This window comes from Sinocyclocheilus anshuiensis, unplaced genomic scaffold (assembly GCF_001515605.1).
Source record: "Sinocyclocheilus anshuiensis isolate Anshui unplaced genomic scaffold, SAMN03320099.WGS_v1.1 scaffold846, whole genome shotgun sequence".
Classification (NCBI taxonomy): Eukaryota; Metazoa; Chordata; class Actinopteri; order Cypriniformes; family Cyprinidae; genus Sinocyclocheilus; species Sinocyclocheilus anshuiensis.
The window spans coordinates 791,758-802,877 of NW_015540906.1; the positions used below are offsets into that span (position 1 = coordinate 791,758).

The 11,120-nt window shown below is 37.7% G+C and overlaps 1 protein-coding gene across 7 annotated transcripts in view; it reads right to left on the bottom strand.

Annotated features, from left to right (window-relative positions):
- LOC107689139 (THO complex subunit 2) overlaps nt 1-11,120 on the bottom strand; it is a 101,128-nt gene that overhangs the window by 86,840 nt on the left and 3,168 nt on the right. For all 7 annotated transcript variants that reach the window (XR_001634304.1, XM_016487053.1, XM_016487051.1 and 4 more), the window contains exons 3-7: nt 9,517-9,608; nt 5,495-5,546; nt 3,659-3,729; nt 2,874-2,995; nt 222-355 (exon numbers count right to left, since the gene is read on the bottom strand). Coding sequence is in view for 6 of the 7 variants with exons in the window: in XM_016487053.1 (XP_016342539.1) it covers nt 222-355; nt 2,874-2,995; nt 3,659-3,729; nt 5,495-5,546; nt 9,517-9,608 (471 nt within the window). In the remaining variant the exon portion in view is untranslated. The remainder of the gene's footprint in view (nt 1-221; nt 356-2,873; nt 2,996-3,658; nt 3,730-5,494; nt 5,547-9,516; nt 9,609-11,120) is intronic.

The following is an 11,120-nucleotide window of genomic DNA, read 5'->3' on the forward strand; positions in this document are numbered from 1 at the left end:
ATATATATATATATATATATATATATATATATATATATATATATATACATACACACACTTTTCTAGAGAAGAACGTTTCTAGAGAAGAAATTCAAGATCATCTACTGTTACTAATCATCATCCTAATAATCACCATATAACATCTGGAACTGTACAGCAATTTGAAGGGATGTAGTTCAGCTCACGAGTCATTAAGACAGGTGATGCGGCGCATACTGTACCTATTAATGACTTGATGTTCTCAAGGACGAGGTGGCTGGTGAGATTCCCCATCAGATCCTGCCCAAGCTCCGCGATCAGCTTAGCGTAACCTTCATTCTCCTCGCGCAACAAATTGAACTTCTGCTGTTTGTAACTACGGAGTGAAAGATGGAAGGTTACACCAGAAAATAACTTCATGCAGTCGTCTAAAACTAATGAAGTCCATCAGAGCTGAGGTCTGCTGGTCACAGGCAGGAGTACGAGGCTAATGCCGCCCGCAGGCATTTTATAAGATGACATGAAACCAATTAATCCATTAGAACATGCTTATGTTAATGAAAGGACTGTTGGATGGCACGTAAATTAGTGTGGTAAGAGAACGGGGGCTTTCAGGTCAGACTGCTCTGTAATCTTGATAAAACTCATTAAGACAGACCTACACAAAGGCATGAAATTCATCATCATCATGGGAGTTCAGTGCTATGCTTTGCATTTACAGCAAAATGAGGCTGGGGACATTTTATAGATTCACAGCAATCGCTGAACGTGCAGAAAGCAGTGACCCGTGTCTGAAAGAGAAAAACAATGAACTCCGGGTGTTTTATACCCAATGAGTGTCATCTGAACTCATCACAGTTCAACAGAGGTCAACCTCTGCACTTCAGATGCAAATGATCACACACAAAAGAAGTTACAATTCAATTTGCTTTAATGCAAGCCATTAATGCTGTTCTTTCTCAGACTGTCTAGATATTAGTGCTGTCAAATATCGATTTTATATTTTATATTGATTCAGAATATTTGAAGCCGTTTCAATACTCATTTTCCTCAGTATCGATATACGATTACCTGCTGTGTTTCTCGCGGTCTCATTTCTGTGACAGCGCAGACTGTTTTATTGAAGTATATAGTCCACTGAGCTTTCAGAATGATTCACATGCACATAATTTTCAACATTTTTGTGGACAGATGATTACATTTCAATAAAAATAACATTACTTCTATTATTATTTAATCCCAATTAGAGCTCTGAGGAATCTCCAACAGGGTTTCAGTTGATAAGAAAATACTTTGTTCAAAAGTGTATTACATTAGATACTGATCAAATCAACCATAACATTGTGGCAATTTTTTTATGTTATTGAATATTGATATTTTTCAAGGTACTGCATTGAGGTTAGAAATGCCAGTCTCCTGTTAACACTAACAGATTTTATAGTCTAGTTCTTAAAAGACAAGACTGCTATAGAGTGCAACAGTTCCTGCATTTTCAGCAGTGCTAGTTTAGGAAGATTTTTTTTCTCCTCATTTATTTAACCCATGAGGAATTTTAAAAAAACAGCTTTAAGTTATAGGTTATAGGCTATGATCCAAATCACCCAGCACCAGGTGAATCACAACATAACAAATTTTCATTTGAAGCAATGAAAAAAAAAAAAAGTAAAAAGTATTTTAAAATAAAATATCATACATATCAACATACAGTTTTATTCTAAACAGAGTACTTTTATTACATATTCATAAAAATTGCACATGTCCTTCGGAAGCTAAGCACTTGAAATCTGATGTTCATAGAAAGAAACATGGAAGAGGGAGAGAAGCAGCCGGTGCTTCAGAATGTATCGAACGTCATTAAAAAGCAGATATTTGAGCACATTTCACTTTTTACGAAAAGACGCATGAATGAGAAAAAGTGTGGGACGTGAGTGATGGGAAAAGAGTGACTGACACACAGCTAAAAAAGAAAAGCATGGGATCCTGAATTCAGTTCACTTGAACAGTCAAATACACATGCAATTATGTCAAAATATCTGTCTTGCCAAGAGTGTAGTCAGTTATGTCTTAAGTGAACGTAAACAGTTGAGAAAGAAATCAGATGTGTATCATTATTTTGGATCCATGCATTAGGTATGATATAATAAACCTGCTGCTGTCTGTGTAATTAATGTTAACCACAACAACAAAAGACCAAGAGACAATCACTCACTGCTCCTGACTGAATAACTTTAGCAGCTTTAATAAGAATCCATTTCCATGTAATTAATACATTAGGCAGTGTTTTTATTTTTTGTTCCACTGCTTGTCATTCGCATTTTTTAATAACAAGACAAAAAAAACCCAGAAAGAATTATATTGGAGGACAAGATGATTGTTTTATAATCAATTCATTAACCACTGAATCGTAATCGAATCTTGAGGCAAATGAAGATTCACACCACAAACATTTATGAAGCTTGAGAGCAGATGCAGACTGACTTTATTATGTCATTTGCAGTGCTTCATGGAAGTGGGCGGTACTAAAGAGTTCTTCTGGTGTGATTTGCTTAATTCAATTCCCTTATTGGAGATTTCTTTGTAGAATTATGGGTAATGCAGTTTTCACCAGGAATTCCACTGTTAAACACTTATTAAAAAATATTGAAATAATGCTAGCAAACGGTTTTACCATGGATTGATTACATGGCACTCTGTAGTCTATATGGCCTAGAAGGTTTTTAAACTACAATACCTAAAAATACCTCGACTGTGATGCCCTGGCTGATTGTATAGGCAAACCACACACTAGTTTAAGAAAGAATGCTGTCTAGGTAGGCAAGATCTGTATATATTCACAGGGAAAGAGACAATCAATCTTATTTAAGGTGGTGGGAACAGCAGGAAATGTGACTTACAATAGTTTGGTCTTGATTTTGACAATCTTCTGGTTGAACTGCTGAGCCTGTTTGATCAGCCCCAGAGACTCCAGCGTTTCTGGATCTAATCTCTCCTTCAGCATACCATCAGGAACACAGATCTGAAAACGACAGACAACAATGCCTTTAATTAGACACTCTTCACCAACACTGCTGTGGAAGCTCTATCAGGAGGATAAGACCAGTATTAAATTAATCAAAACGCTGGAATAATATCTCTGCATCCATCAGCGTAGCACTGCCCACATCCAACCTCAATGGCCTTCAGCTACACTTACATAAGACACTAATAAACACTGCATAACAAGCGCGTATTTGCATACTAATCAGGCGTACAGTGGTTTAGATGAAAAGAAGAGAGCAGGAGCACTGCAGGTCTTGATGAGTCACCTCGACTGCCATTACAAACGCGTCGTGTTCTGCCACAACAAAGATGCGAAGCGTGCTCCGGTTTGAGGCCTAGCTCAAAAACCCACAGCCGCCGTGAAAGTGTCTCGTTTTATTCCAGCACAGCGCTGGAGGTTCGTTCAGGGGAGGAGAGCGGCCCTTTGTGGCTACAATTAAATTTTTCACTGGAGGACAGAATTTGGGCCACTCAATACTCTAATGCAGCTAATCTTCAGAGTCAGGGGATTGGCCACCCACTTACGTATGCGCGCAAAAAAAGCATTTCGTCAATTGCAGTGGAGAGACGGGTGATGCGTCTCGAAGCGCATTACTGCCACACAGTGGCCATGAACGCAATCACACGCTGCTCTACTCACCAAACAGGCTCCAACCAGCTGGGTAAAATGATCTCGCTTGTGTTTCTCCTCCAAACAGCCAGTCTCGATATCTGCAAAATCAACAATTACACATGCGGCTCACATCAATGCATATGAAGTCAGACATACATAACGTATAAATCAATTCTTGATGTGTTACGTACATCTACTGCCATTTTAATTAATGGCTACAGCAATTATTTGAAAGTGCACACTGTTCTTTTAGACAGCCTGTTAAATAAGCTTTGTAACGAGAAATGAATCCAATTGATCTTCGTCAGGGTAGATGCCTTATTCAATTTTACACGGATGTCATTGAGGACGTGAGGGATAGTCTTAGTCTTTACAACGGCATGCAAATGCATAAAGGTTTTAGATTGCATGCCATTTTCAAAGTTCACAAATTGTTTTGGGAGTTTTTGTCTACTGAGGGTTTTTTGTAAAGATGTTTCATCCACTGAACAACTGCCATGTTGTTAAACTTCTAGTATTCATGACACTGGAATTTCTAACTTCTATACAATAAAGGCCTATTCACACTGCACACACAGGCAAACGCCATCAGACAAGTCGGGTATAGCTGGATTTAGAGGTTTATGAATAAAAACTCATGTTCACACTGAACCAACAGACACCGACAAACACTGACTGAACAAGTTCAGTTGGGTGAAAACAAACTGGTAACACACTGATCCAACAAAACCCAACAAACGTGTTTGTTGGCGTTTGTCTGTGCAGGGTTTATAAGGGCAACAAAAAATATGTACTTTTTTTTTTAACTATAGTTATTTTTTGGAAAGAAAGAATTTTCTTTTGTCTGAGACTCCTTAGGCCCATTAGCTCTTTATATAATAATACATTTTATAATATAATAATAGAAGTATTACTATTAAGAAAGAAATACATTATTATAATACAACTGCACTTTAGACTAAATGCAAAGAAGGGACAGTGAGAAAACACAGTGAAAAATTTGCATTATAATGGTTTCAAATAATCAGAATAATTGTATTTGAAAAATCTATATTTTTAACATCACTATTGATGATCATGCTGTATTTTAACCATTTATTTATTTTATTTTTTTAAACAGGCCAGCAAAATCAATTTCACACTAGCTGGTGGTTAGCTGTAAGTGGATATTATCATTGCAAAGGATATTTTAGTAGTAATGACTATATGTCAGCGAATGGGTGCCGTCAGAATGACAGTCCAAATCACAAATAAAAACATCAAAACTGTGTGTTTGCAAGAAAAAAAAAAATTTACTATTTGGAATTGCCGTTTATATTAGAAATTTCAATAGTTAGGCTTTTGAGTTTTCATAATGCAAAGAGTTTGTAAAAAATAAGAAATGTAAAAAGCAATTTCTAAAACGACGATGATTTGAGCAAAATAATCATGATTATCGCTATTAATCGTGATGTGCAGCCCCATTTCATCGGGTCCTCAAAATGCTGGCACAAATCATTTATCGGTAACAAACTCACATGTGTTTTCTGTCGGTTTCAAGAGCTGTAGTAGCTCCATGCAACATTAAATTAACATTTAGATCAATCACACTGGGCCTGACAAATGAACAGCAGGGAATTTGATGAGAGCTTCATTAGAATAAGTTCAGTAAGACTCTTCAGCTCCTTCAAATTCAGCAGCTGAATTATGCAAACATCTACGTGGACACACGACTGCAGTTTAATAAGCATGTTCACTCATGCACGTAACAAAGCCGTCTTTCATACAAACGCATCCTGGCTCGACCAGGGCAAATGAGATGACACTGTCTGGCACACTTCCCTTCATCAGTATTAGCATGTATAAACATACGGCAGGGCTTACCTAATATACAGAAAACATCCGCTAAAATAGAAGGCATATCGTCCCGCAGTTCCTGAAAGACAAACACAATTGCTTTTAATGGCACACTGCACAAATTTCTACAGCCTTTCAATTTCACAGAATTTCAACGTCTCTTTTTCCCGGTGGAGAAACCGGTTCACTGGAGGACGGTGGACAGACAGCACACTAGATGTAGATGTGAAGTGGGTGATCTATCACTGGTACACTTCAGCTGTGTTTAGAAAGCTAGTTTCATCTGGCTGGATGAGATGTCCCAGCGGCAGCAGCAAAGCAATCTGTGGAGCGATTCTGTGTCCACGCTGCACAGATCAAACGTCACTACTGCTGTCAAAGAACGCGCGTAACGTCTGATTTGAGAAGTTTTAAGAAAACCTAATTGAGATACACACGGGACAGCAGACTTCACATCTCAGCAGGACAGACTTTCTGAGGGTGCTGAGATGGAAGAGTCCTAGCAGAACTTCACAAGGTGTTTGCACGGTAATGTGCCATTACCATTTATGTGTCAGGCGCTGGGGTACTTCTGTACCATTTATTCAGCATTCAGAACCACTCATGTTACCAGTGTTGGGGAAGCTACTCTGAAACTGTAGCTTGACCAGCTACAAGCTACTCATAAATGAAAGTAGTTAAGCTACATTCAAGCTACCCTTTTGAAAAAGTAAGAAAAAGCTACACTGAAACTACTTTCAATTTTTTTTATTATTATTATTCTTTTTTTTTTTTTTTTACAATTAACATTACAAATAACTAAATAATTTTTAATGAAGATAATGAAGAAAGTTATAAGTCAAATATAATGAAGTTATAAGTAAAATATTTGGGGTTTAAAACAACATACTGTAATGCAATCATGATTTCAAAGAGTAGGGTGAATTCAGGTTGATTGGGACACTTTTCCAAGCCATTTCAATGACAAAAAGTGTCCCAATCATTTGATTTTGTATACTATTTGAAACACACAATTAGGGATGCACCGATACCACTTTTTCCAGTACTCGCCCGATACCGATACTTTTATTTTTGGTACTTGCCGATACCGATATTTTTATTGCATTTGTAAAATTTTTTAAATATTGGGTACAGCAACCAAAATAGTATGTATAATGTTAGTTGGTTAACTTCATTTATCAAATACATACAGTCAAACCAAAATTTATTGAGACACCTTCAACATTTCTCACATTATCACAGTTTATTCGTTATAGTTTAGAAAATGGTAAAAAAAATATAACAAGAACTCAGAGTTAAACTGTGTCAGAACAAATTCAGCTTGATAATGTCAGATAACTTTGATAGAAAGGTATGTAATGGATTACAATCAAGCAAAAACTATTCAGACAGTATGACAGTATTTACACAAATATGAATACTTTGTCGGGCAACCTTTAGCCTTAATGACAGCCTGTAGTCTCCTGGGCATGCTGTCACCCAGCTTCATGCAAACCTCAACTTCAATGTTTTTTCCCAGACTCGGTCTGAATAATTTTTTTAGGATATAAAAATCATTAGGATATTAAGTAAAGATTATGTTCCATGAAGATATTTTGTAAATTTCCTACTGTAAATATATCAAAACTTAATTTTTGATTAGTAATATGCATTGCTAAGAACTTCATTTGGACAACTTTAGAGATTTTCTCAATATTTCGATTTTTTTTTGCACCCTCAGATTCCAGATTTTCAAATAGTTGTCATTTGGACAACTTTAAAGGTGATTTTCTCAGTATTTTTATTTTTTTGCACCCTCAGATTCCAGAATTTTTAAATAGTTGTATCTCGACCAAATATGGTCCTATCATAACAAACCATACATCAGTGGAAAGCTTATTTATTGAGATTTCAGATTATGTATAAATCTCGATTTTCAAAAATTTAATTTAATTTTAATATAATTTTTGGTCCAGGGTCACATTTGTATCAACTATTAAGACGAGTAAACCATGCATGTCAGTATGGTTGGGTATCGTTAGAAATTCTCCGGTTCCGATTCCAGTTCTGCCTAACGATTCCGGTTCCATTTAAATGAACTATTTTTTTTTTTTTTTTTTTCCTATTTTCCTTTCATTGAATTTCATTTCCCTAAATTAATGACATATTAACTGTTATACTTATAACCATGTGTACACACACTCCATAAAGCCCCGATTTTACAAATAATAATGCAGTCAGGAGATGGTGTGATGCAATGAGTGGTTTCCACATTTTTAAACATTTAAAATGCATGAAAATCAATTTTTTTCTATCACCTTGTTTATCACTCTTGAAATGACCTGTACACTAAATAATCGAACCCTCATACCTACATAACAATAGAAGTCTATTTATTTAGTGGTCCAAGTTGAAGTCAGTATGTATATTAATGACAATATGGGACAAATATAATGTAATTTAGTGGCGGCAGGAGCTGCGCGCTGCCGGTACGTGTACAGTGAGACAAAACAACGTGCACAGTTATCAAAGACGCGAGTGCGCGTACACTCGTGGAAAACGATGTGTTCGGTAGCTAAAGACGTGGCGCGTCTGTGGAGTGCGCGTCATGGGAAGCAATGTGCTCAGTAATTAAAGAGGCAGGGCGGCGCTCACAGCGCTTGGTCACGTGTTGCACCAGAACCGTTTTCGGAACCGAAACTTAGAAACAGCTCATGGTTCCGGTTCTTTTCAAAAAACAGAACCGGTTCTGAATAAGAACCGGTTATTGGTTCCCAACCCTACACATTACAATGATTCTAATTCTTAGTTTTGCATGATGGTATGATGAATGGATGGCTCATTTTTAACAACAGATTCAGTGACGTTAGAGACTAGAGCTGATCTGCGCATCACGGCACGCGTATGCGGCGCATTAAAGCCTGTGTTACGGCCACCGGAGCTGATCGCGGCCATTCAGTCAATGCTGGTGTTTGTACTGGCCGCACTGCGGCCCAGAACTCATGTTTATCACATCGGTCACATCACATCGCTCGGCGCGACAAAATACAATAGAAGTCTATTGTATTTTGTCCCGCCGCTCGTAGAATAGAACCCATTGTAATCCGTGATGATGTCACTGGATGCAGGAAACTAAATGTCACAAAGCAAGAGTGATAAAGAAGTGGCTCGAAGATCATTACATTGAAATTTTGGATCCGTGGCCAGGCAACCTCCTGGATCTCAATCCCATAGAGAACCTGTGGTCAGTCCTCAAAAGGCGAGTGGACAAGCAGAAGCCCAAACTGTGATCAACTCCGAGAACTAATAAGGCAAAAATGGATCGCCATCAGTCAGGATTTGGAATTGCAGAGGTTATGAAGAACAAGGGTCAACACTGTAAATATTGACTCATATATTTTTTGCCAATAAAAGCCTTTAAAACTTATATGCTTATCATTGTTTTTCAGAATACCATAGAAACGTGGAAAAATTATCTACAGATACTGAAGCAGCAAACTTAGCAACACACAAAATTTATGTCACTGCCAAAACTTTTGGCCACGACTGTATATTAATGACAATATGGGACAAATATAATGTAATTTAGTGGCGGCAGGAGCTGCGCGCTGCCGGTACGTGTACAGTGAGACAAAACAACGTGCACAGTTATCAAAGACGCGAGTGCGCGTACACTCGTGGAAAACGATGTGTTCGGTAGCTAAAGACGTGGCGCGTCTGTGGAGTGCGCGTCATGGGAAGCAATGTGCTCAGTAATTAAAGAGGCAGGGCGGCGCTCACAGCGCTTGGTCACGTGTTGCACCAGAACCGTTTTCGGAACCGAAACTTAGAAACAGCTCATGGTTCCGGTTCTTTTCAAAAAACAGAACCGGTTCTGAATAAGAACCGGTTCTCGGTTCCCAACCCTACATGTCAGTAAAACAAATAACACAGAGAACAGTGAATGTTTGTTTACTTTTATTTTTCCCCTCACATCACGGACCTCACACGTGTGACACAGACAGTCAATCCTAACAGTCTCAGTGCAGGTGGGCAGGGGTTGAATGTTAGGAGACGGGATCAGCACTCACCATAACATCAGCCAGGAGACTGGCAGCCACATCCACCTTCAGATTGCCCTGGATAGCATGCCAGCAGAGCTCATACAGGGCTGTCTGCAGATCTACAAAACACACACACACACAGCAGACTCAACAACAGCTTTAGCTTCTACAGGCATGCTGATAACACTTGCACAATATTAAACAGAGCTGCTCACCACAATCCTGTCAAGAGAAACACTAGGGCTTACCAATAAGGATGGCCCGGGACCTGTGAGAGAGAGTTGACAGAGCTGTCCCTTGCACTATGGGGCCAATGCTTGAATTCTTTTGACTGTTATTCATATGCTTGTAATTTTTTATTTTCTAGTAACGCATTGTTGTTGTCAATTCAGTTGATTAAAACTGTCAACACGGTTATGTTATCTAGATGGCTGCAATAGGCTTTGTTCAAATTGCAAGAATGACCCATCATAGTATCATCAGTTTGAATCGATAACGATAAATCAATTCCCAGTGACTGTTTATGAAGTTTACAGTTATAATACAGTTACAGTATAATCCAAAAAATTTTAAAAAACACATTTCTTGCAATTTTGTCAGCAGGACAAAAATAAACAAATAACTTCTTTATTGTTGGGCCCTGAACACATTAACAGTAATGAATAGCATGGTATGAAAATTTGTGCACAGGATAATGGATGATTGGTTAATTGTTTATAAATTAGTGCCATGCCAGCTACCATGGTATCAATCATGGCAGGAAACAAGTGAAAAAATCAAATCAAAATGTAAATAAATAAACTATACAAAACAAAAATCGAAAAATAAAAACTTGAATATGTTCACCATAACAGCCATTCAACTACTATTATCCACAAATGCAGTGTGTGTGCCTCAAATATACAAATTTCAGCTCAGATAAGTGCTAATATTTATATGCATCCAGTTATTTGTTGATGCCGTTTAGACTCATGTAAGCAGTGCCCATGAAACTGCCTCCCCAAACGTGTGAACTGGGATGAAAGTGTCAGGATGTTAAAAGGTTGTTACAAGCAGCTGTCAGACACTGAACACACTGAGCTGAAACATCTCTAGCAGACACTTGACAGATACTAGAACATTTAACCATTCATTCATCGCTGAATTATTAAAACCATCATACACAATACAATCTATGCTATTAGGGCTGAAATTGTTGGTCGGCAAGAAAAAAAGACTATATATTTATATTTTATTGAATAATCTTTAGATCTCGCATGACTTAATGAAAGGGCCTAAACTAAGTTAACTAACTCCCTCTTATTTTATTAAAAAATAATACTAACATCTTGAATTCAAGGGTTACGCAAGCTTAAGAGCAGTACAGTATTTACAGAACAGTTGGCATTTATTGCCAACGCAACATATACAAACGTAAATGCTGTAAATCTTGCTCATGTGGAATATTAAAAACTTGCTCTTCTGACCCTTTACAACCCGAGTCAATTGCTTTGGAATATCGAGAGAAGACATGAAAATATTAGACAAGACAGAGGAGGGCTGGGCGATATAGCATATACTAGGGCTGGACGATATGGCCAAAATTGATATCACGATATATTTCTTAATTTCGGTCGATACGATATAATTCC